Here is a 27397-nt window from a genome sequence, read left to right on the forward strand (position 1 = left end):
CTGCCATCTGCGATGAGACACCGATGCATCATATAATGGCAATGGGTCGGTCACGTTTACTGCTTTGCCTAGTAAATTTGTAAATGTCTCCGAGAAATAATTTGCGTTGTGGGTTCCTTTAGAGACAGTAAAATTATCGTTTACAAAGGATTACTGTTGGGCGAATTGATGGGAAGATAGGCAATTATAGAGGGTTTTTGCAGGAAAAATTACAGCCTAAATTTGTTGACAACTTGGTTTCTCTTCTTTTATTGTCCTATAAGTACTGCTGACACTTTGTGTCTCAAGGTAGTAGCAAACATTCACTATCACTTCTGAGGCTCATATTTTCTCGTTACTATCCTTCCTTGCACTTTTTCGACAATATACGAGCTCTTTTCGTTTCGTTGTAGTCACCTCAACCGACTGATGTGCTAAAATGCTGACGACCAGCCCGCCTATCGCTTTAGTGTGTGGAGCTTAAAACGAATCATTGCCTCAGGGCCAACTTCGATTTGTTTATTCAAGTAAATTCATGTCTATACTCTGTCCCTGTTCTGTTTTTATGTCAGCTTTCCAGCTTTGTGACACCCCTGCAATGATTTAAATTTCCGACTGACTCACATGGCCTCCTGGACTGCGGAGCCCTGTATGTGTCTGGCGTGACACCATGTGAGAGAACGGGTCTTCTACTGGTCACAGACTACCCCAAATGGATCGAAAGCGCAGTTTGTTCTTGGGACAGTTAAACTAGGATATTGAAGTCATATCCAGCGCTTATGCATAAAAAAGATATCACTTACTAGATGAAAACACTAAAGGCGGAAACAACCGCGAGAAAAAAAATTGGGGCGAGACAATTAAGACAGCTTAGGTGTGGGAACGGGAAAGCATTTTACTACCTTTGGTGAAATGTGCTTTTCGTTCCTTGTCCGCCCAAGCTTTCGCCTGCGTTCTAACTGTGCCTCGGTAAAGCCAGATCAAAACGCGCCAAGCAACTCAACGCGCTTGCTTGATGACAAATAAAATTCATACCTCGAAGGAGCGTACGACGGCGTTCAACTGGACATTAGGCTTTATATTTTACACATTCATTTTATACACATATGATGTGGCGCCACCTTCTCCCCATTGGCTGCGGCGTCACGTGTCCAATGACGCATGCACTAGGCCACACCTTTAGTCACTCAGATGGCTGCGACGTGCCATGTGCGATGACGCACGCACTAGGCACACCTTTAGTCACCCAAAGCAGTGGAGCCACCGTGCCATTGGGAAAGCATGCTCGTCTTGCACCCCAAAGCCCGGGTTTCTCAGTGACATACCTTACTTTTGTTTTTCAGTGACATACCTTACTTTGCGCAGAGGAACCTCCCTGGAAAATTTGACGCCAGACCGAGCATTTTTTCACGTGTATTGATCTCTGCGGCGTCGGCCAGTTTTGATACCATCATTCCGTCACGCCACAGACTCTAATAGATGGGGCATATGGGGCATGTAATGCTTTCACATTAAAAACTGAGTGTGTAGCTACGTAAGTTTTACGGCATTAAATGTGTCGCTGTACACGATCAGAGCGGAAAACCCGTAATTACGTCTATAAGCTTTCATTTCATCGCCGTTGGATTGTAGTTATACAGCCGTGTGGCCATTTTGTGCCTTCGAATAATTTCATGTTCAAATGATAATCGTATATACTTCAAAGTTCTAGAAGTTACACAACGTTTTAGCACCTAAAGTGGCACGAAAAAATTGTTAACGTAAAAAAAAAAACTCAAGACAAGCGATTCTTTTCGATCCTTTCGTGTGATTGTGATGTTAATTCAATCAAGAAGTATGTCTAGTGCACTAGCCAGAACGTTTACTGTGGCTTTTGTGTTTTCATATACTAAAGGTACGTTCACTATTACTACAAAAATGTTAGCTACAGACACTTACGTAGCAGTGTGTCGCTGTATCTAAAGGATCCCCATTGTCCGTCGCGGTAGACGTTCATGACCAGGTCTTTCTCTAAGATATCAAGATGGGCTGGGTTGTCGAGGGCAAATTCAGCATATTTTGATTCGCTCAAGCTTGCATCAAATAGGCACCTGGAAAAAGATTGACACCATAATAATTAGCCACGAGCTCCCCCTGTACGTTTCATGGATAATACTGCTCGTCATCGCAGTGTACACAACATGATTTGATACTCCTTTTTGACGTTCATATCGTGCGCGGAAACAAGGGTTTTGACGCAGACGCTAACATTGCAATGTGTTTCTTTGTTGCAGTCCTGGCCTTTTTTGCCATGCTTGCCGCTGATTCGCCGTCAAGCCTAAAAGCGCCCAGTACGTTTTATTGCGATAGCAATTATATGGACACTCAAAAGCAGATTTCTGCCGTCGGCGTCGCCGTCGCCGTTGCCGTCGCCGTCACCGTCGCCGTCGCCGTCGCCATGGCCGTGAGGTTCCGTATGACGTCATTTGGAGATGAAATCGTCGCCGCGCGCCGAACGCTGTATGTGCGAGTGAAAGGGCGCGAGGGCCGCGTCTTTCACGGGGAGTGAACGCACGGCGGAGAACAAACGCGCGTTCTGCGCCGTGCTCGCTTAAGGGCTGCAGAAGTAGGCGTCTCTTTTCTCCTTTACAATCACCATATATGTAGAGCAAACGTGCCTTCTTCAGACGACCGAGAGGCCGTGGGGGAGGGGGAGGGAAGGGAGGCGACGTTTAGCTGCGGCAACAGTCACCAAATGCAAGGAGGAAGATCTCCTCTTCCCCGGCCGACACCACCTTTCTGCACTTCGAGGCGTCGTGGAGTTCCTTGACTCGTCAGGGCTCTCCGCACGCCTCTAAGGACATTTCTACAAGCGGGAAGGCCTCACGGCCTCCCACCCCACCCCGGGCCTGACCGGCCTGGCACAACACCCCTGCAGACTCTGCAGCACACCAAGGCCTTCCATCTCGGCCTGATACGTGCCGCCTATGCCTGCCGGTTTTGCTTCGCCCAGCCATGGCGACTCCACTCTATCCCTTCTTTCGCTCCCACTTACCCCTCCCCGTTGGCGCTGAGCCGTGCTCCCTCAAGGGCTGCAGAAGATAGCGCCAACCTTTCCCTTTCCCTCAAGAACCACTTATCATCATCAACAGTCACCAACGCCGCACGCATTTTGAGCTAACGCGGGCAAAACGCCGATGGCGTCGACAACAGTTCTGCGTATTGCCGATGCTGCTGCATGTCCAAGTTTATACAGCTGATAAAGCTAATATCATTACTCCGTATAGCTCTCTACAAGTTTGCTATCGCAATTGATGCTTCGCCTTTCAGGTGAAACTGCGACAACTTTTTTACTTCCACGGTGCGCCGTCTGTAGACTGTCGGGTGCACGTGTGGCTGTCGCGTCAATGCTTTTGGCATTTTGCAGTATACTTGTTTTTAACAGCGGAGCTATTTAACCCGGGCGTGAGCTGTTCCGCGAGCCGCAAAACCTCGCCGAGCTATGACGTCACTGCGTTGCCTAGCAACCCCATACCAGCTGTGCGATGGCTTCGCAAGACTCTGCGCCTAGACACTGCGCGCAGCGCGTCTGCTCCGCCTGCCATAAACGTGCCGTGTAGCGGGTGTCAAGGCGGGGTTGCTAGTGTGTGGGCGGTAGTAGCTGCCATGGGGAGACCGAGTAAGAACAGCACTACCGAGGAAGAGGCCACTTCCCGGGAATCACGCCGCTTGGCCAAGCAAGAATACAATCGCCGGTGTCGAGCTGATCTTGCACAGAGAGCCGAGGAAGCCTTAGCCAAGCGACGGCGCCGGGTCGAAGCTCGCCTCGCTTCTCCTAGCTCCGGAAACGCTCCTCCGCCACCGCGCCAGCGATGGCGTCACTGCGCGTTGCATAGTGCAGCTTGCAACACCGACACCGCGTTCCACCGCGTCGCAATGCCGACACCGCGTTCCAGCAGATCCGCTCCGTCAACGCGATCGCCTAGTTACGGTGGCTAGAAGGGGGAGGTGGGAGCAACGCAGCTGTCGGAGAGCGCGGCGCGTGTTGCAGTGATTCATGATGCCGAGTGGTGGCACGCGCGTCGACACTAAGATGCCTCCGCTATAGTTTGGCTGCTGCCGGAGCTAGCGAGTGCGCTCGGTTTGCATGCTTCTGTTCAGTTCTTTTAGCTCCACGGCTCATTTCTGTTTGCATTCACGCTGTGCAGTTGTACCTCCTTGTGGTGACAATACTTTTACACGTTACCATGCCGTAAGAAGCCATGGCAAGTCGCATGAAGCGACAGACGCACTGTTTTGCGCCGGGTGCACAACCGGCTATGTTTCTGCTAGAAAAGCAGAAGAAAAAAAAACATCCATTTTCTCGGTGCCTGATGACCATGAGGCACTTAAGGCGTGGCAGCGGCCCGGGCCCCGTGCATATAAGGCCTTAAAGAGGACTTGGAAGATTTGCGAGCTGCACTTCGAACCCCAGTTGAATCATCTACACTGTGTCCCAACTATCATGCAACAACATTTAAAAATATCCTAATGCCCCGTAGCTGGACAGAACCAAGGCTATGTTGTTTGCCGTCGCTTGTAGACACTCCAATTATTTTTGCATTGCGCTTAATTACATAATTGGTCTTAATTAATCAACTTCTCGAATATTACAATTAGATTAAAAGTGTCAATGTCAAAATTGTAGAACTTAATAAACTACCGATACAACTTTCTTTTGCTCAATACGTGCTACATAAAAGTGTTTTTCTGAGCATGAAAGAAGCCAGCGAATACACGCAAAGTGCCTCGAGCGGCCAGTCGCGCGGCAATTTTGCGTGTATTCGCGGGCTTCTTTCACGCTTGGAAAAACACTTATGTAGCACGTATTGAGCTACAGAAAGCTGTATCGGTAGTTTTTCAAGTTGCTCTACAATTTTCCCATTGACACTTTTCATATAATTATAACATTTAAGAAGTTGATTAATTAATGAAGACTAATTATGTAATTAGGCGGAATGCAAAAATAACCTGAGTATCTACAAGCGATGGCAAACAACATTGTATTGTTTCTGTACAGCTACGGGGCATTTGCATATTTTTAAATCTTGTTGCATCATAGTTGGGACACCCTGTATAATGGATCATATAATCAAGTGCTGTATGTCGTCCTTTTAAGTATTCTTCATGGCCCCGCCATTCTAGTTCATCAGCGACTAAAATAAGTTTGTTTACTTAACTCCTATGTGGAATGATTTCTAAAGCATCATATATTGGTATTAACCAATTTGACGAGCAGGATGCAGTGCGTCGCAGTAATATGACCTAAGGAGCTCGATCTTCACTGCGAGCCTAGAAATTGGTGCAGCTTTTTTTACCCAGACCAATAGCATAATGTAATCTTCTTCGCATTAGCTGAAATCATTTTTTATTTTTTCACTCCCGACGATTCGGGAAAGCACGTAGAACGCGTGCGACCGAGACCAGCGAAAAATATTTTTGACAGCCGTGACGTGCCCGAATCTACGTAATGCACTTTTAACACTTAACGGTTCATCAGAGAATAGCTGCTATTCATTTATTGTCTCCTCTACTAAGAAGGCACGATATGCATTAGCTTAACGCTAGTTATGTCAAATATGCGCCCGCTAATTGCGAACAAAAACGCCCGCTTCGAAACCCGCGGCACCAACCGCCGTGCCTCCGCGCCCGAGGAGCGATCTTGCTGTCGACTGCAGCGCCGCCACTGCTGTCATGATTGCCTGCAACACTCCGCCGCCGCCGCCGTTGCTCTCACCTCCCCCTTCTAGTCACCGTAGCCTAGTAATCACTTACGCAGCTTCGCCCAGCCATGTTATTGCTTCGCGCCGCAATTCTTGATTTGCTTAGTCATGACAACACTTTATGAATCTTGGCTATGACGTCAAACTGATTATAAAGTTCATGTCGCCATGACGGCGACACACTTAACTCTCGTAGACTTCACACTGAATAAATCTAACATGGCACGGCCGAAGAAGTACAACACTCCCGAAGAAGCCGCTCAGCTGGAAGCTCGTCGTACCGCCAGCCGAGAACTAATGCGGTGATTGCGTACTAATCCGGAGTATCACGCCGAAGCCGCTGGTGTTAAACACGCCAAGGCTAGTAAAACCTGGAAAAAGCTAGGTCGATCACCAGCTCCGCTGTTTACTCCAGTCTTGCACCGCTAGTGCAAGCTGCCCACTTTTTTTGATACTAGGAACGCTTTGAGTTCCAGAATAGATGCTGCTTTAGCAGAGCGCACTTGTAGGAGCAGTGTATACTTGGAATAGTGATATTGCACTTTAAGCGAACGCTCGCGTGTGTTCAGCAGACCCACGGAAAATTTACGTTCCCAACAAATGGTTCCTTTCCGCGAATCGTGTCATACCATAAGACACCTTGTTTATATAGACCATTTACCGCGAGCAGTCTCCGCACCGTGCACCAGGGGCCACCAGCCGCGCGCCACCTTTGAACGCCTTGTGAGTCTGGAGCAACAGGCATCAGCCGCCACCGGCCATCCAGCAACGTTCCGCCGAGAGGACGGAGATCACTTGTACAATTTATTTGTAATGTGGAAGAGCAGAAGGAAGACGTGCTCTTTCGTGAAGTGCAAAAACTGCGTCAGATATTTGAAGGTGCGGGGTGAGACTATGTGTGAGCATCACCTGCCTACGCTGCAGAAAGGGTTCCCGCGTATACGACCGTTCGTCATGTACACCTTTCTTCACGGCGAGGACGCCAGGCTCCACTGCTAGCGCTAAATAGCTAATTGCTGACAATGACTTCCACGCTAACACCGCCAGCAGTGACAACACAGCGTTACCGCCACCACTCGCACAAAATATCACGGTATGTTAACTTCGATAAGCATGCAACTCAGCTCCAACGTCCCCCCATGCAAGCGCGACTGACTTACTCGAGCACCTTCACTTTCCACACCAACGAAGTAAAACACGCACTAATTGGTGGTCACCTTGAGTTTCCTTTCTGCACCCCGAGTCAGACAGCAGGCGAGCGATCGCTTAGCCATTTGAAACATTATTGTCATGTCTACGCGAATACATTTTTTTTCTGCGCTGTAAGTAATCTAAAACCTTTGCAAGGTGAAGTTAACTGTACTGGCAACAATATTTACGCGTTTGGAACCAACCACCGTTGTTGGATCACGTCGCAAAGGGGCATATCATGCGCTCGCATACACGCACGTTACCAAACCAAGTGGTTGCACATACAGTTAACAACGACAGCAGGCGCACGGCCGTAATAGCTTTAGGAATCTGCTGCTGTGAAGACTACAATATAACGGGAAGAGCAAACATCAGCCTGCTACAATCATCGCCTTCAGACTGTAGGCTCGCACAAAATAGGATTGCAACGCAGACGGTACAAATAAATGGAAGGTTTACTTAGACTGCCGTCTGCATCGTTCAATGCAGTTCTGTATCGCCTACCCACTTACTGAGTGTGGTGGTGGCCGAAATAGCACCAGCCTGTGCCATGCGTCCGGCCGTCGCGGTCTTTGTAAATAAGCCAGCAAATGCGGATCAGAAGGTGCTCAATGACGGGCGTTGTAACGTGATCAAATATGAAGGCGCCCTTGGGTATCGTGCTGCAAAAGGTGTATGAGTCAACACTTGCTCGCACTAGAGTGGCCTTTCGGTTAATGATCTGTTGCTCTTGTCCAGGTGAATTGACAACTTCAAATAGCCATTAGCTAGCTGCTTCTAGTGCTTATCAGCTAGTTTATTTTCGCTCTGATTGTCGTTCTGCACAATATGAAGTGACTTGGTTAAAGTAGTTACTATTTTCTCACTGGCCATTGCAGTGGCGGTAACGACTAATCGATGTGTTATGGTGCATCCTTTATGAGGCACCTTTCACAGCAAGGCATACAGTTTCATTATTGTAAACTACGGCGCGACAGAAACAATATCAGTGAATCAAGTTTCTATGTGTTATTTCATTCACGCAGCAAGTTGTGCTCACACTCGTGGACAAACTGACAATTCATACAATCGACTCAAGAAATAAATTTTGTTTCCTACTTTGTTCCACCAGAATTACATTTTTTTTCGCTTTTAATACATATAATACAAAAACAAAGCTGTAGCCGCCTCTTTCTGAGGCATACCTGATGTGTTTTCCACCGGTTTCGAGACGGACACAGTTCGTTAGGCCCACGACACCACTGATTCCGTGGTCTTCCCCTAGAAGCCATAGATTGTGTCCGGCGGGCTTGCACTCGAACTCCAAGGCTTGCGAAGACAGCGGCTGGACCCAGTCGTACTTATTATTGCTGACTCTGATAACCTGCATGTTTGCTACTTCAGCCATGGTCTTTTTTCTTAGCAGCAGCAATGTAGCAACGTTATTTGACTTGAGTCCCACCACACAAAACCCATGGCGGCTGAACAATGATTGCACCATTTCGGTCGTGTACGCAGTCAGCTGAACTTTTCCACATGACGACAGCAAGCGCTCCGCCTCAGTAATGGTAGTACGCGTGAGGAGAAGGACAAATTCTTGATTTTTACACTGCATTGAGAGCTTCTCCGCCAGTGTTTCGAGTCTGTACAAGCCCCAAGTGGGCAGACAGCTCACAATCAAGTTACCTTCGGGCAGTCCGTTATTTGCATCAGATAAGGGATCCCATATGACTATCCTGGTTCCTTCGGGAGCTTGCTTCGGTCTCACAAAGTCGGAAGACTGGTAAGCAACAGTATAGTCGATATTCAGCAATGAATTGCTAATGGGCAGTAGGGATGACACACGAGGAGCCAAGAGGCAGTGGCCTTCTCCAACCACAATCTCGACAATGTGGATCTCTTTTACGCCGGTATTCTCAACCACCACATCAAGAAGGTGCCTGAGAGGGTTCTCTTCAAGAAGGTTAGTGATAAGGATGTCACGTTCCAGCTGCCCCTGGTATGTAGCCACGGCAGATTGGATAACAAAGTCAAGTGACTTGGTTGAAGTAGTAACCTCTTTCTGAATGGCGGCGAGAGCGTGTAATAACCCGTGGTTTTCGGCGGTCTCCATGAGGTAGCGGTGCTGCGTTTGCTGAAGAACCTCATTACTGTTTCTGGTTGTGCTGGTGATTTTAAGGTCGCTGCTGCTGCCATTTATTAAGCACTGAGCAATGTAATTGCAGTCGTCAACATATTCTTGAATGCAAGCTTCCCTTTTCTGGCTATCAGCCTCGTTGTCCATATACGGCACAAATGTGTGCGCATTCAGGAGAGGCGCTTGCTCTTCGATGCGTTGAGGAGCAACATTAGACTTGAGTCCTAGCACAGCAATTCCTCCAGAACGAAAAATATTGTAGAAGGGGTCGTAGAGAACATCAAGACCTGGAGACAAGAAAGAAAGGGATGCGGAAAGCACAAATGCAAATGCTGCCTTTTGGGGCAGTGTCACTGGGAGAAGCATACACTCAGTAAAATATCTCGCTAAAGCCCAAAACAACGTCTCCAGCAGGGTGCTAAGCGAGGAGATCCCGAAATTATCACGGCGGAGCCGACCCATCATTCGGAATCGATTTCAGCATAAACTCGCTTGAAGTAAGCTGCTGTGCTTTACAAATATTCTCTATAGGTCTGTCGCAAGCGGAGCCTAACGATGGCTCTTTGGGGACGTTATTTCTTGGCTTGACTAAAGAATTTATACAGAAAAGTAATTTTGGGATGGCCGAAATGTCTCTAAAATGACCACGGTATGTACGCTTTTTATTCGCCTCTCAAGAATTCTTGAGATATTGTATTGTCGAAGTCGAAATAGCTTTTGGATGTCGTTAAGAGGTGAGTAGATTATCAAGATGAGAAAGCAAGTGCGGCGAGACAGTAAGTTGGCAGCCAATCCCAAGACTCTCGCCCATTTTTGCGTAGTTTCATCTAGCGGATGATCCATTGGAATGTTATGAGCCACCGGCGAGAGTGCTGATAGATCTGTCAAACTGTCATTTTGACTTTCTCGACTTTTTTTGCTTATCAAGAAATTTCGATGGAGATAGGAAGTTCTTTGGTGCAAGGGATTTTCACACTCAGTACAAACAGCTCCTAATGAACTTACTATGTAAATTTATTTCACAATACATGTATACACAAGTCTAACGAATAATTCGATTGCCTATCCGAACACTCACCGCCATCTTTGACTTCCTTAGCGACTTCAGAATGAATGTTAGGGTCAATGCGGCACGACTGGATCTTCATGGGCAGCCTGCAATTTCGCTTTGCATTGTGAAGAAGGGTTATCTGGAGCATAGTGTCAAGGAATGTTACCCAGTTGCCATGCCACTGAAGCTTTCCGTGTGGTTCTGAAACAGGTCAACGAAAGAGACAAAAGTGTCCAAAAAGCCTGTGCCCAGCAGCGGTGCACTCGATTAGCCATAACAACGATATAGCTGCGGTACACACGATTACTGATCTTGTCTTGCCCGTCTTTTGTCAGGTATGTTACGGCTTTTTTCAAGTCATTTAATTTTGAGGACTGAGAAGAAAAACCACAACTAGTTGCATGTCACTTCAATCGCAAGGAAAGGTAATTCAATAACGCAAAGAGACATCTTGCATTTGTATAAAGCGAGCATTGATTATAAAATAAGCAGAAGAAATGCTTAGGTTTCTAGGGCATTGTATTGGAGTTATGAGTTATCTCCCGTTAAATCCACACGGAGGTAGCCAGCTATGAAATAAACATTTATATGTTACGCAAATTAAATAAAACATGTGGTTATCTTTCATTATTGGGACCATTGTAAGTTTCACTCTGTAATTTCAATGTTCTTGCACACAAATAAGATCACGGGTCCTAAGGAAGCGGCGATAATTTAGGGATTGGGCGGTGGTGCAGCGGTGAGCTCATGCGGGAGAGTGCTTTCATTCGGCTTAACAATTCTGTTGAATAAATGGCAAGCGATTTTCCAAATGGTGACCTATACTTCAGCGGGAAGTAATTCCTCATTGTGGGATATCGAATTAAACAGGACAGCGATGATTCAAGCAGAAGGAGCATTAACTGCTCAGCTTGACCTATACTTCTACCGTCACTATGTTAGCGTATTCATTGTATATATCGCCTCCTTTTTATAGATACTCTGACGGAACGTGTACCTTAAAAAGTCGTTCTCATTTATATCATAGAGTATTCTATACGCTGTAACCTTCGTTTTCAATAACTTTATAAATTGTTTTCACTTTACAATTGTCGCCAGTAGCCTGCACCTCTCTCGGGAAACTTGTTGCAGTTACGTACTGGCATTCAAGGTAGGCCTTTTTCTTCTGTAGAATGCTTAGACGGAATGTTGGAAACAGCTGCCAAGCAATTACACGCGTTGACATTGGTAACATCTCGTCACAACCTTGTTATTTATGGTCATTTTTAGCTTGATTCGAATTTATGTTTAGAGGCTTCATCTATCATACTACCATTTCAATAAATAACGTTTAAGCTTGGTCGCTCTGAAATAAGGACAATTAACACAAGCTTGCTTCTTTCGCACGATATATGCGCCCTTATTGTATGGGCCCGAACTAGCAAATTGCTCAGGGCCCAGATGCTTTTGTCACCCATTTTTGTACGCATCGCTCGCAAAATAAATTGAATTGAATTGAAAAAAAAACCTCACACAAGGGGAATATCTTTCCTATGCGCAACATTTTTTCAGACTTGATTGCAATGCAGAAGCTGTAGGCAGATATCGAAAGAGGACTCAAAATGTACTACACTGCTCTGGAGCATGTTCCTAATGAAAGAGGAGGTGTTAGCCAGAGAAGACCATTACTAGGCACAAAAATTTCATTAACATACCTAAAGTACAAGTTTAAAAGGTAAGCATTAAGGACGGAGAGCAATTTATTAGATTATAAAGATAGTAAAGTAACGGCGTATAACGGCACAAACTCTGAAAAAAGGTGTGCAAAGATAAAAAGAGGAAGAAAAAACACAGTCGAGCAGTACATTCTATGCACAGGCACTGTGCGATCCTTCAAAACCATTCAAACATATTTCATGAGGCTGCTATCCACCGACTTGACCTGAGGGAGCCTTCGGCTCCCCCTGGCCAGTTTCTCAGGACCAATAAAAGTTCTTGTCACTGTCACTGCTATACGCCTTTAAATCAAACAGAAATATTTTATTCAGAACAGATGAACGAAATAAGCCTGTGCTTGAATGACGCCAAAGCGAATACATTTTCCACCGAAGGGAATGCCGCTTAAGTATTCAATGGCGAAAAAGTTTCTGTGCGGGAAAAAGGTGCATCTGGTGACAAATACCACCACGCGAATTGTGGCACTATAAAGAGTGATCCAGACAAGATGCTATCTCTGGCATTTCTGAATATTCCATTAGGCTCATGTATTTCGCTTGACCCTGCCTAATAACCAATGAGACAAAGCTGTTTCAGTGTGTAATAAGCCCACGCTAGTTATGAAGCAGTGAACCACTGAGGAGATGGTAAGAGCAGTCACAGTATTCGCATAAACACTTCAGTCATAGAATATAATCGCTTGAGAAGGGTATCAGAGCTGCAATAGTGTATCCCGGCGTGACTCATCTGAAAGCGGTTCAAGCCGGTAAGATGATCCTTTGAGGATACTGCTGTGGGTCCTCATAAATAAAACAAAGTGATTAAATGTTGATTTCAGTCAGTCACTAGGCATGTTTTCATGAAAAGCGTCGGATTCCTAGCTCTAAGCGCAGGCATTAATGAAAAGTACTTGGCTCGAACATTACGCGAAAGGATCAAGTATTCTTGAGCCGTATAAAGTTTGCTGCATGCTTGCTCGTCTCTGACACACCTTAATAGGGCAGTGTCAGAAAATGTACCCCCCCCCCCCCCAACGCTATGAGACTACGCCTCCGGGAGAAGTTGCCGTCTGTGTGCCCGACTTGGTAGGTACAATATGCCTAATTTCGCGGAGTCGTTGCCTTGAAGTTGCTGATATTACTGCGTGGCCTATTAACCCATTGTATAACCAACTAACCTGCTTTTCGCGGATATGGACAGACGGAGAGATGAAGCGGGCATGCACCACCTTCGCGTCGCGGATAGCGGCTCCGGTCTAGAGTGAGGCCGAGCATTTGCTGTTTCATTGCGTTGTAAGTATGCCTCGATGTAAGTACAGAGAAGTCCTGGTATCTCTGGTGGCAAACTAAGGCCCGTTATCTACAGTAGCACCGAGCGGCCGGAAGAGAGGTCACCGTCTTCGCACGAAATGAAGAGCGGAGCTGATGAACTTCTTTTTCCTTACTATCTCTAAATAAACGCGGCAGGTCAAGTAAATCGCTAAATATGTGGTGCCCTTGAAAAGTTGTCGCAGTTTCACCTGAAAGGCGAAGCATCAATTGCGATAGCAAATTGGTAGAGAGCTATACGGAGTAATGATATTAGCTTTATCAGCTGTATAAACTTGGACATGCAGCAGCACCGGCAACACGCAGAACTGTTGTCGACGCCGTCGGCGTTTTGCCCGCGTTCGCTCAAAATGCGTGCGGCGTTGGTGACTGTTGCCGGAGCCTCTGATATCTAGTAGTAGCGATTTTATTGAAGAAGAAAAATGACGCTTATTTCTGCTGCCCAATAGGGAGCACGGCGCAGCGTCAGGGGAAGGGGAAAAAGGAGATAAAGATGTTGAAAGGAAGGGAAGAGAAGGAGAAGCAGCAAGAGTCTCATCCGATCATGGAGGAGGCTGGTGATGATGAAGTGAGGCTGCTGTAGCCCACGTATCCAGGAAGACGCAGGTTGGCTGTAGCAGCGTACACCTCCTGCAGAACAAGCACATCGTACTGGCTCCGCAATTGGTGCATGGAGAGGTCTGCCTGCCGCCGCCGCAACGAGTTTGCGTTCCACTGGATCACGCTCGGGCGGCGGCGGCAATGTCCTGCTGCAGGCGGGAGGGGACTAGCCATGTCGACTACTAGGTGGGGGCACGCCACCTGCCTTGAGGCAGATAGAACGCAGCTGTTGGTTGTCTGTAGGCAGCAGGTCGGCGATCGCCCTGAGGAGGAGTCGCAGGTTCTTGTTCTCCTCATCGCTGGTGGACTGAGGAGCCTCCTTCGGGGACGGCCCTAGCTTGATGCTGCCCCACTTCTTTGCGCCTGCCTGTGGTACACGCTGCTGCAAGCGGGGTTGGGGGTGGTTTGTAGAGGTCGTGGCCTCCTTGTCAGGAGCATCGAGTGCTGCAGCGTAGGTTTTGCCTCCTGTCGGTGTAACACGTGGCGGTCCAGAAGCAGCTGCTGCTGAGCTGGTGGTGGGGGTAGCCCGTAGGACCGCCTGGGCCTCGCGATGTGACATGTGTGTGGGAGCTGACGCCTTTATCGTGGCCAGGCGCCGTTCTCTCTGCCATAGCGGGCAGTTAGGCGAGTCGGCTGGATGTGGTCCTCCACAATGCAGGCATCTGACCCGGCTCGAACAGCACGATTGCGTCTGGTGTGGGCCTCCGCACCGCAGGCACCGTACCGGTCTCTGGCAGGTTGCTGTGGCGTGCCCGTAGCACCCGCAATGCTGCAGAGGGCGAGGCTGGGAGGGCCGCACCTCGAAGGGCATGCTGAAGAGGTAGATCCTTGCGGGGGGGGGGGGGGTTAGGGGCAGCAAAACGCAGCACCAGGGTGGTGCCCTGTCGCTTAGCCGCGACCACCCGTACCTTCGACGATACGGCAGCCAGCAGGTCCTCATCGGCGTAGTTGCCATGTACGCCTTGCACCACGCCGCTGCTCTGGGTGCGGTCGGCCGGAAGGCGCGCGGTCACGGGCATCCCGGCGATCTCTGACGTGGCCAGCAGGTGCTCCGTCCATTCCGGCGATGCCGCGTCCGCAGCCACAATGTTCTTCGTGTTCACGCGTGCCTCCTTTACTCCAGGCAGCGCGGAGAGCGCCTGCGCGATGGCGAGGCGGGAGGTACGGGGAAAGGCGGCACCGTTGTGTGCTGGACGAAAGAGCACTGTGCAGGCTGTCAGTGGCGAGGTGGGCACAGAAGTTGTGGGAACCCCGGCAGTAGCAACGGGATCCACGGCAGGAGGTGCAGTAGGCGCAGGTGAACTGCAGGGAGCCGTAGGTCGTGCGGCAGGAGGGACGGCAGGCTCGGTCCCGGGAGAAGGAACGCTGATCCCGGCTAAGCCCGGTGGCAACGCAGAACACTGGCGGCGTTTCTGCGCCTTTGACAGAACCTGCTGAAACTCGCCCTCGGTGGTAATGCCACTAGCCGGGGTGAAGTGGCGATCGTCTTCACCTGAGACACGTGGCGGCAATTTAGTCGTCGATGCAATGTGTGGCGCAGTCCCGACTGCTTGCAGCTTGCGCGAGGCACCCTCATCATCACTACCGAGCTCGCTGGGATGCGAACGCTTACGTGTAGTAGTGGTGTCCATATCTTCGAGGTTTGCGTCTATCGGCAGTGGGACGTACTGCGGTTCGACGGGAGACGCGCCCGGCAACCCCGTAACAGCGACGAAATCCCCTGCAAGCAGTACATCCGAAGAGCTCGTGGGGGTTGTCGGGGGCGCAACGGCTGTATCGAGGGTGCCGGTCGATGGTGTCTGCCGAGCCGCCGCAGTGGCCAGGGAGGCAGCAGCGGCGGTAGCGGAGCAGGAGGATCCCGAAGTAGGCAGGTTTCCGGCGATCTTGTGCAGCTGCTTGGCCGGTTCGTTCGTCAAAAGAGGCGGCGTCGCGAACATCCCCGTTTCGGAGGTGGTCGTTGAGTAGGCAGTAGATGTCGGCCGTTCGCTAATGGCCCGGCAGAGGCGTTGCGCCTGCTCGTGGTGCAACCGCACTGCCTCAGCGCTGGCGATGAGCTGCCACAGAGATCGTGGGCAGGCGACGCTCACCGCGCGTTTGCGCGACGAGCTGCGTACGAGGGAACGCCGCGGGTGGTCGGTCGGCTGCGCCGGTGAAGCTGGGGACGCCCCTGCCATCTTAGCCGCGAAAAACTGCTGCGCTATACAAGCGCGCAGATGGCAAGAACTAAGTCCAGCTCGTGGATAGCAAAAGGCGAAGAGGAAATCGGCGGAGGCGACGTCGTTGACCGGGCGAGCAGGCAGCGAGTACGACGGTCAGGCGAACGGGCTCGGCGAAGTCCACTCACAGTTGAAAGAACGCATCAGCAGTAGAAAGAGGGGAGCGTTGCATGAGACGCCACAGCGTCTCCCGCAGACGCGAAAGCTCCGAAAGACACGCCCGATCTCCTCCAAGGCTCGAGCGAAACTCATCCTCTGATATCTATAGGCACATGGTGCCGCAGCTAAACGTCGCCTCCCTTCCCTCCCCCTCTCCCCCCCTCCCCCACGGCCTCTCGCGCATCGGAAGAAGGCGCGTTTGCTCTACATATATGGTGATTGTAAAGGAGGAAAGAGACGCCTACTTCTGCAGCCCTTAAGGGAGCACGGCGCAGAACGCGCGTTTGTTCTCCGCCGTGCGTTCACTCCCCGTGAAAGCGCGCCGCGCCCTTCACTCGCACATACAGTGGTCGGCGCGCGGCGACGATTTCATCTCCATTGACGTCATACGGAACCTCACGGCGACGGCGACGGCAGAAATCTGCTTTTGAGTGTCCATATAATTGCTATCGCAATAAAACGTGGTCTGTGTCGCCGTTCTCAGCACAGTGACGTGAAGTGAAGCAACGTTCAGTACCCAGAGGGTTTAATTTGCGAGATGCCTAATGTACGTCGGAGAAGCCTAATGTACGTAGCCATTTTTATGTTCCAACTTGGTATAAGTGGCCAAAAACTAGCGTAAAGAAATGTTCGCACCGTGAGTTGAGCAATAGCTGCTCCTGTCAGGCTGTTCTCTTTCCGAAGCAAAAGTCTGAGTGAGTAATTTTATTCTGGCTCTATGTTCAGTTCGCACATACGCGGTGTCACAGTTCAAGCGTTGTTTCTCTACCCGCAACTTGTTTGAACCGCAGGTGTTCCTATCATTGAGCCACATGTATACATCTAAGAGCTGCAACCTAGCTTGCTCTGCCAGCTTATGCGTGAAATCAAGCCCTTTATTTGCACACGTAAATATATTTACGACGTATTCTCGAGTAACTATCGTGACGCCTGTTTATGCAAACAAAGTAATGGTGAACACACTTCAAAGAGTTGCAATCACCCGTTGCTTCTGTCACTTCTATGTTTCCTTCGCTGCTCTTAGATCTGTTTCTAGCTGTCGGGCATCCTGCAGTTGCTAAGGAGATCAAAGCAACGTCAATGTGGTTTTTGTCTCTCTCAGTGAGACAAAAAAATCTAGCTGGAAGTGCCATACAGGCTGTATGAAAGAAAGCAACGTCGTTGTCTGCGGTTTTCTTTGTCTTGCTTTTTAACACATGCGTGTTCGTTCGTTTTTCAGGCAAGCTAGTGATTTCTTCATGCTGTAGTCAAACATTATATCAGGAAGAAATGCGAGAAAGAAACTGTGAAGTTAGGGCTGTGTGTCGTCTGACTTCATTAGTTCTTTTGATCTTTAGTCTAACATGCTTGGCGCGTAAACACAAAGTATGTATAGTTAGTTTGTTGCCCAAAAATTGTCAGCCACACATTATGGCTGACAGATTTAAGGCTGACACATTTAGAGCTGCAATGCTCACTTTGCATGCTAGCCTTGATAATGCCCTGGAAGAGACCGCTGTATTCGTAACCTCGCAGTCGGAACTCCTTGTATATGTCGTCGGTGTCCAGGTCGTGGGCCACGTCACTGCTTTGAGTAGTCGGCGCCTGCGTGTCAGCCATGAACTCGTTCTTACTGGCCATGCGAATGCGACCACTGGCCGCCAACGTTCCAGCTTCAGAGATCTCGAACTCTCCCGATGCGCGCATAATGTTGACCAGGAACTTCACGCTACCTAAAAAAAATATGTCAGAAATTAGAGAACTTCACTAAATATATTACGTATGGGGTCGTGTCCAGTTAGGCGAAATTTTGTTTTTGTTTTTTTTGTTTACCTCTTTTTTTTCAATGTCGTGCCACTCCAGGAGCGGTAAGAAAACGAACTTTCTGACATAGCTCCAGTTCCATATAGTCCCATAATAAACAGTACGGCTGCGTGCGCTCGACTTCTAATAACGAGCAAAAAGTATTCTATAAAAATTATTAGAACGATAGAGGAAAATATCCTATACACGACTACTTTAACCCCTTTTACAGCGAAATTGTATATGACTCAGATCCTGGAATTTATTCGTCTGCATCGACAGAACAGTCCACGGAAAACTATTCCACGAATTGAAGCGAAAAGTGCCTTTCTTCATTACGAATTACGCATGCAAGACAAGCCCCAGTATTCGTTACAATAAAAAACGCACACAAGTGTCGCGTTCGAACAATGTGACGCACGTAGCGTTCGTTGCATGCGTTTCGCGATCAAGATGACGGTTACGTAAGCTGCAGTTGCCGGGAAGCGGTAACTGAAGCATACGAAGCAGGCAGTGACGCCACTACACTTTCATATGTAAAAGAAGAAACCGCCCAGCAACTGATTTTATTTCTGTTGTTATCGCTCTATGGGAACGCCACGCATAGTTAGGATTCCCAAACAGCAGCGTGAACCCTATGAGCGGTGACGGCAACAGCAACGTCAATATGCACAACGGCGTCGTGTTCAGGCTAGGCATGACGCAGCGGTTCGTGCCAAAGCAAGCCACGCACGGTAAGGACACCTTTTACACTGCGCCGTTTAGTTAGGTACAGTTAATTTGTTTGTCTTGCTTACATTCATTTCACGCAGTGCATTGCTCATTCGTTAAAGGCTAGGTTACTTTGGTCTATCGGATCAGGTGATACCACAGCTTCGCTGGCCAACCAACTTCACTGCGTGGATTGGAGCCAAATTTTTTCCCTTTCCAAGCATTACTTTCTCCCCTGGTTATCAATTTTTGCGTCGTCGGAAAGTCTTCGCCCGTGTTATACGAGCATACTTATCGCAAAAACTTCACAGCCTTTTTTTTTTTGTTTTGAAAGCACGAATGCACACTAACTTACCGATTTTCGGCAGAATCACGGCTCGGTGGAAGGTCACATCTTCTATGACCACTGGAACCTCCTCAAACGACTTGCCACTGCGTTTCGTGAAGGACTTCCAAGCCATCACTATGTACCCAGAGGCTGGATAAATAGCACGCCCTTGAATTCTATGTCCAGCCAAGTAGCCATCTCGTGCATGGTTTCCCACTTCAACTTCCACAACGTCCTCGGACAGCTGCGCATTAGACACGCCACAACTTCAGTTGTTCCTAACGATAGCAAGACGTTAGATTAGTGTCAACAATTGTGCTGCTTTTCAACGTGATTTTTAAATACTCTGTGTTTCAATGTCGTAGTGAAAACACTAGGCTGTTTTATGGCCAGACTGCCAGTGTAACCGTTTGAGTGTTAAGTTCTATTTGCAAGCTATAGGGTTGTTAATGAAAAAGAAGAATGCAAAGCACTCTGTACGCACCTAGTTCATGTGCTAGTCACACAGGACACCTACCGCAACACAAGCTTTTTGTTGGGGGTAGTCTATTTACTAGGTGATTTCCTCCATTCTGGTAAATTTGCTTATTGCTTGAACATTACGGCACCTCTTGCCGATTATATTTACATACGCTGGTACATATCTACGACATATTTATTATCTACGACAATATTGTGGTATTTATTCAGCTGTATGAATATACAAAGATGACATGACACAATTTCAATATTAGGCTAACAAGCGCATTTTGCACTTCTGCTAAGTGTCCTAGTAAACAATTGAGGCTTTAATCGTGTTCTGTTTCAGTGAACCCTTCTACCTCTCCATGGCGCACAGAACGTAGGCGCAAACTAAGAGCGCGGTACAGGAGGAGAACTTCATTTGGTGCAACATGCCGTGAAACATGCCTTAAAAGTAACCTTAATGCATTTTTTTTAACACGAAGGTGTTTTATGCCGGGGTCCACCAAGACTTCACTGACGTATTTCCGTCACGGAAATACGTCATACGGAAATACGGAATGACGTTCTTGCAATGTACACGAACATAATACAAAGAAAGAAACCAGAAGAAAAAGTTCCACAAACATGCAAAATTTGGAAATCGAACCCACGACCTCTCGGTCCGCGACGATAGATCGCCGAGCGTTTAACCCATTGCGCCACAAACGCATTTGCAGAGAGCTACACAGACGCGCCTTATATATCTAACACTCCTCCGTGTACCCGCGCTCTTGCTCGGGGCGGTGCCGCCGCCTACGAGCAGAAAAGAGAAGTACTGCATTATGACACTAACGCGCACCGACACTGAACGCTTCGGTGGTCTCAGCACTACGACGCCTCGATGCCAGCATTCGAAGGGACGCTGGCACCAAGAAGCACTACCAACGCCACCTAGGTGGCGTTCACCGTACTCAGCACAGCGGAGCGTGGCCTCCGCAATTAGCTCTGAAAATGTTTCTGAAGTTGATCGCGGAGACTGCAATTACGACGCGCTGTACGCGCTGATTTGACTCGGTGACGATTCAGTTACGTGCTTTGTCTTGCGCGTTGTATTAGTGTGTCAGTTACGTGCTTCGTCTTTCGCGTTGTGCTAGCGTGTGCAGCGTAGTGCAGCTTCCATATGCACGACGGTTGCTCATGGTCATCGACGTTGGTAGTCGTGATGGAGGAGACGTGCCACCAGGCGTCAGCGTGGGTGCATCAACGCCTAAGGGCGCTTTAGCCACAAAACACCAATAGACATTATATATCAATGTGCAATAAACATTACACTACTTCTGTGAAGACACGTTTCACTTTCGTGTTCTATACCGATTCCTATATAAGAGGGATCAACCACATTTTTTCTTTTTGTACAGCTGTTCACTGAAACGAGCTGTCGAATATGCCATCATTTACAAACGCCGTAGCATTTGAAAGCACTTGTAGGTATTGGTGAATTGGAGAGCTTATAATCAGCGAAATGGGGTTTTCGTTCCACTTCAGCAAACAAGCTCAAGTCCGTTCAATCCGACAAACTTCAAAATATTGAAGCGCAAACAGGCACACACACAGAAAACGGAGATAGTGTTTTCTTTGTCTCGGCACACTTCAACACTATGAATATACGAGTACACCAAACTAGTAAACTCTCAACCATTAAAAAAAATATTAACAGCCACAGCTACACATGATGCGAGGAGCCAGTTGCGCTTGATGACGTCAGCAGCTGTGAATGCCCGAGTCTTACCACTCTACCAAGGCTGCTAACATGTCTACCAGAAAAAAAAAACTAGAGCGATAGCTCTACTACTCCAGGTAGAAACCCAGAAGACGCCTGGTTCCGTAAATCTGACCTTCAAGCTCAGCAGAAGCCAAATTGAGATTTTACCTGCCTAACGCGTTTTCGAGACGCGCGCACCTCGGGGCGACAGTGAACAATTAATAAAATAATTAAAAAAGGTCATAGGGCCTTTATATACTGATATAAGACGGCTTATATTACCCTTGAAGAAATGTCTTCCCAGCGATGTATTTGTGTTTAAAAGTGAAGCCGAGTTTAAGGGGATCGGTGTAAGCTTGCCCTTTGTAAGCTGGCTTTCCCACATTTTCTGTAGGGTTGCTCGTATTCGAGTTTTACTTTTTTTTATTCGGGGGGCAAAATCCGGGGGCCATTTTTGAAGCTGATAATCGGGGAGCAATCGGGTTTTAAATGCAACCGGGTTTTAAAAATAACACTCAAGTATCACTGAAGCGGGTTCGGACACGGGTATTAAGTGAAGGAAACACTAAAGGATGATGGTAGAAGTCATAGTCATGAGCATGACTCCGCAGAAATGACAATGACTCAGCGAAAAATGGTTAACAGTCAAAAACCACTGGAATGGGTGCGGATTTAAATGACAGGCCGTGACATAAATGTCATGACATGCGTGTCATGTAGGTCATGAAACAGCCGCCTACATCTTGGTGCTCTCATGGTCGTTTCGTTAACTTTGTAGGCTCCCTGCACACTGCTTCGCATAACATCGATTCCCACAGAGCATCGGATATGCCGGCTTTTCTTGCGGAACCATTCCAATTTCGGGACTTTTCGGGTTAAATTTACATTGGTTTTAGTGTTTCCTTCACTTAGTGCCAACGTCTGAGTCTATTTCAGTAGTACTTGAGTGTTAATCTTTTATCGGCGAAGCTGTTTAAGCCAGCCGTAATTTGTGGGTCGTGGTGCGTATCAAGAAAATATGAAGTGTAGTGGGGAAGAGAGTCCGCAGCCATTGAGAGAGGAGGACGAAGTCCAGCAGCCTGGAGAGCGCGAGACAGCGACCGACGCTCTTGAGACAAGGCTGTTGCGTAGCCCTAACTGCTGTATAAATAAACCCCCTCACAGTTTGGTGGAAAGGTGCCGGGTATCGATCCCAGTCTCCCAACCTGGAACTACGAAGCCGTACCTTACCTCCAGCGTCAGCGATGGCGGAAGAAACCACCACGCAAGGCTCCTCTCAGACTCAAGCCACCGTCTGTCCCGGCGTGCTGCCTCAGCGTCACCCACCGATATTCAGCGGGACTGATGATCAAGATGTCGAGGACTGGCTGACAACTTATCAGAGGGTAAGCGCAGTCAACAAATGGGACGATGCGACTAGGCTGACCAATGTAATCTTTTACTTGACCGGCGTCGCCAGTCTCTGGTTCCGGAACCACGAAGCGGAGATTAATAACTGGGCCTCGTTCAAAACAAAGTTTTCGGAAATCTTCGGCCGCCCCGCGGTACGCAAACTCCGCGCAGAACAGCGACTTCGTGAACGTGCTCAACAACCCGGTGAGAACTTCACCAGCTATATTGAAGACGTCGTCGACTTGTGTAAGCGTTTAAACCCGTCGATGCACGAGTCGGACAAGATCAAGCAAATCCTCAAAGGAATAGCTGATGACGCATTTCAAATGCTATTGGCAAAAGACCCACAAACCGTCGCCGATGTCGTCAGCTTGTGCCAGAGTTTCGACGAATTGCGCAAGCAACGCGCCCAAACTCGCCGCCCTCTGGAACAGAACGACTCGATCGCGGCGTTGACTTTGGGCGACCAGAATGCACTGTTGCTTCAGATCAAGCAGTTTGTACGTGAGGAGGTCGCCCGACAGCTTTCCATTTATCGAGCACGCCCGAGCCCGCCCAGGCTCAACATCTGGCCCCAGTCATACGCCAAGTTATACAAGGAGAAGTCACTGACGCTTTGCCTTTCGCTCGTCCGCCACCTCCGGAGCCTGCGCCCTTGTCGTATGCGCAAGTCGTCGCTGCCGGGCCGCCTCGTCAACCGACCTATTCTTCCGCGTCGGCACCCGTTCGGCCCCCACCAGTTCCGTTCAGCCGACCAGTCCCCACAAATCCATGGCGCACTGCGGACAATCGCCCTATCTGTTATTCTTGCGGCTATGCAGGACATGTCGCACGCTTCTGTCGCCGTCGCCCTCCTGTTCCAATAGATGTCATGCGACCGTCTGCTTACGATCCTGGGCGCTTTGACGGCACAGCGCGGCTACAACAATCCTCTTCGCCCGAGCGCATGCCCTCAGCTACCCGCCGATCTCCATCCCCCCGACGTCGCTCTCTGTCACCTATGCGCCGTCGACCCTGCCCTTCTGACGCGGAAAACTAAACGTCGTAGTTCCCGAGGCACGAACTGCGTCGTCGTCGAAAAGTTCAAGTCCTCGAATTTCTCCAGCGAACCTCATTGACGTTATTGTGGATGGCTTTCGTACCCTTGCGCTTGTGGACACTGGTGCTGCCGTTTCAGTGATTGATGTAAAACTTTGCCACTTGCTTCGGAAGGTTACGACGACGTCAAGGGGATTATCCCTCCGTACCGCCAGCGCACACCATATTCAGCCGTTAGCCGCCTGCACAGCCCGCGTCATAATTCAAGATGTTGTTTATCCCATTGAGTTTCTTGTGCTACCAGCCTGTTCGCATGATGTCATCCTCGGTTGGGATTTTCTTTCTCGCCATCATGCTGTTATTGACTGTGCTCGTGCCGAGGTGGCGTTCTCACCGTTGTGTTCCGCGTCGTCTGCACCTACAATGAAAAAGTTGTTTGTCGCCGAGGATACGACCATACCACCCAGTAGTGCAGTCCTTGTCCCCGTGTCCTGTGCCACTGTTCGTGAGTCTACAGTTCTCTTTACACCCTCCGAGACCATTCAACACCGCAGGAATCTCACGTTGCCTTTTGCCGTTCTCGACATGACCTACGGCGCCACATCCTTATTTGTTATGAATCCGTTGCCGGTTCCCTCAACCTTACTCCGTGGAGAGTGTATCGGCACAATTCAGGCGTTCGACGTATCGTCCATCTTCTGCCTTGACGACATGGACAACTTGCAGCTTAGTGCCCTGACACCTGCTGCTAGTACGCCTGATCGAGCACCTTTAAGTATGTTCGGCTCCGCCATCGACGATGAACTTGCAGAGGTACACCGCGAGAAACTTCTTGCACTCCTCCACCAGTTTCGAGGCTCGTTTGATTGCCAGAAGACGTCATTAGGCCGCACGCATACTGTTCTCCATCCGATTGACACCGGCTCACAAGCGCCTCTGCGCCAGCGCCCTTACCGCGTATCCCCTGCTGAGCGTCATGTGATCGCCGAACAAGTTGACGACATGCTTAAGCGTGGCATCATTCAGCCGTCCTGCAGCCCCTGGTCGTCGCCTGTTGTTCTTGTCAAGAAAAAAGACGGCTCAATCCGCTTCTGCGTCGACTACCGCCGATTGAACAAAGTTACTCGAAAAGATGTGTATCCCCTGCCACGCATCGATGATGCCCTGGACTGCTTGTAGGGAGCCGAATTCTTTTCATCACTAGACTTACGGTCCGGTTACTGGCAGGTCCCTATGGCACCATCCGTTCGCCCGAAAACTGCCTTCGTAACTCCCGATGGGCTGTACGAATTCAATGTTATGCCCTTCGGCCTATGTAATGCCCCAGCCACATTCGAAAGGATGATGGACAGTGTCTTGCGTGGGTTGAAATGGAGGACGTGCCTGTGCTACCTGGATGACGTCGTCGTTTTCTCCCCTGATTTCGACAGTCATCTCCGTCGGCTTCACGAGGTACTGAGCTGTTTGACGCGCGCAGGCCTTCAGCTTACCATCAAGAAGTGCCAATTCGGCGCTCGCAAACTCACCATCCTTGGCCACGTAGTCTCTAAGGACGGCGTCCTTCCCGATCCGCAGAAACTTCGTGCTGTTGCTGAATTCCCGAAGCCTACCACCGTGAAAGCGCTTCGCAGCTTCCTTGGTCTATGCTCCTACTTTCGCCGCTTTGTGCAGAACTTCGCTTCTATAATAGCACCACTGACGAAGCTGCTCAGCGGCGATAGCTGTCTGTCTGGTTGGTCGCCGGCGTGTGATGAGGCTTTCGCAACACTACGTCGTCTCTTGACTTCACCGCCCATCCTACGTCACTTCGACCCTACCGCTCCGACCGAGGTACACACGGATGCTAGTGCGATCGGCCTTGGCGCTGTCCTCGCCCAACGTAAGCCGGGTTTCTCTGAGTACGTTGTTGCCTATGCGAGTCGTGCCCTTACCAAGGCAGAGTCCAAGTACTCGGTTACCGAGAAGGAATGTTTGGCAATTGTTTGGGCGTTGCAGAAATTCCGCCCATACTTGTATGGCCATTCGTTTGATGTCGTCACCGATCATCATTCGCTCTGTTGGCTGGCTTCACTGAAGGATCCGTCAGGTCGACTTGGACGCTGGGCGCTTCGTCTACAAGAATTCGATATTCGCGTCATTTACCGCTCAGGACGCAAGCACGCCGACGCTGACGCACTTTCCCGCTCGCCCCTGCCTTGTGCCGTCGTGCCTCTTTCCCTTTCCGCGACTTCCTGTGCTAACATCGATATCACATACATGCCTTCAGAACAGCGCAAGGATCCCTGGATCGCCTCACTGATCGACGTTCTCTCTATGCCTTCTACGACACCAGCCCCACAGCTCTCTCGTGCCCTTCGTCGCCAAGTACCTCATTATGCGCTCCGGGACGCCATGTTGTACCGCCGCAACTACCAGCCCGATGGTCGAAAGTGGCTTCTTGTTATACCTCGCCATTTGCGCTCCGACCTGTGCACGCACTTTCACGCAGACCCACAAAACGCGCATGCTGGCGTTTTGAAAACGTATGATAGACTGCGCCAGCGATTCTACTGGCGTGGAGTGTACACATACGTCCGCAAGTACATTCGTTCCTGCATTGAGTGTCAACGCCGGAAAACAACTTGTCACACGCCTGGCCCATTACAACCTTTGCCGTGTCCCGCTCGCCCGTTTGATAGGATCGGCATCGACCTGTACGGACCCCTTCCTTCCACCCCTGCGGGCAATCGGTGGATTATTGTGGCCGTCGACCATCTCACTCGATATGCCGAAACCGCCGCTCTTCCAACAGCTTCAGCTCGTGATGTTGCCTTATTCATGTTGCGCAGCTTCGTTCTTCGCCACGGTGCGCCACGCGAGCTGCTTAGCGACCGAGGGCGTGTGTTTCTTTCTCAAGTCGTCCAAGAGCTTCTTAGTGAGTGCAATATCATTCATCGCATCACTACAAGTTATCATCCGCAGACTAATGGCTTGACGGAACGCTTTAACCGAACACTCGGTGATATGCTCTCCATGTACATAGCCTCCGACCATTCTAATTGGGACTTGGTGCTTCCGTTTGTGACATATGCCTACAACACAGCCACGCAAGCCACCACTGGATTTTCACCTTTCTTTTTACTATACGGACGTGAGCCATCTTCCACACTGGATACTATACTTCCATACCGCCCGGATGCATCCGAATACCGCCCACCCTCAGAACTTGCTCAATGCGCCGAAGAGTGCCGCCAACTCGCACGCTCATTTACATCAGTGACACAAGGTCTTCAAAAAGAGCGCCTTGACTCGGCTGAACCTACCCCTACCTTCCCTGTTGGCTCGTTCGTGTGGCTTTCAATTCCATGCCCCACCCCTGGTCTCTCCCGCAAGTTTGCAGCGAAATATCACGGTCCCTACCGGATCGTTGAACGCACATCGCCGGTGAACTACGTCGTCGAGCCTGTGACACCTCCCACCGACAGACGCTGCCGCGGTCGTGAAACAGTCCACGTGAGCCGCTTAAAGCCCTACTACGACCCTCTGGTGCTTGCCTCACCTTGAGTCGCCAGGATGGCTCCTCTTCGCCGCCGGGGCCAATGTAGTGGGGAAGAGAGTCCGCAGCCATTGAGAGAGGAGGACGAAGTCCAGCAGCCCGGAGAGCGCGAGACAGCGACCGACGCTCTTGAGACAAGGCTGTTGCGTAGCCCTAACTGCTGTATAAATAAACCCCCTCACAGAAGAAATAAAAGATAATAAACTTCTTCTTGCCGAGGCGCTTTTCGAGCCCGCGTACCCGCGGTCCCAAGGCGAGCGTCGTAACCACTAGGCTATAAAGCCACGCTTGCAGAACATGCAAGCGTGGCTGCGAACCATGTGATTGCA

General features: G+C 49.5%; 1 protein-coding gene across 1 annotated transcript in view; it reads right to left on the reverse strand.

The window, feature by feature from the left end:
• The window catches only part of LOC119445414 (fatty acid synthase-like), a 175163-nt gene that overhangs the window by 59720 nt on the left and 88046 nt on the right, over positions 1-27397 (reverse strand). Inside the window, 5 exon segments of the mRNA XM_049663271.1 lie at positions 1918-2069; positions 8096-9314; positions 10106-10279; positions 17534-17788; positions 18925-19141. Of these exon segments, the coding sequence (XP_049519228.1) occupies positions 1918-2069; positions 8096-9314; positions 10106-10279; positions 17534-17788; positions 18925-19141 (2017 nt within the window).

Source organism: Dermacentor silvarum, chromosome 3 (genome assembly GCF_013339745.2).
Source record: "Dermacentor silvarum isolate Dsil-2018 chromosome 3, BIME_Dsil_1.4, whole genome shotgun sequence".
Lineage (NCBI taxonomy): Eukaryota > Metazoa > Arthropoda > Arachnida > Ixodida > Ixodidae > Dermacentor > Dermacentor silvarum.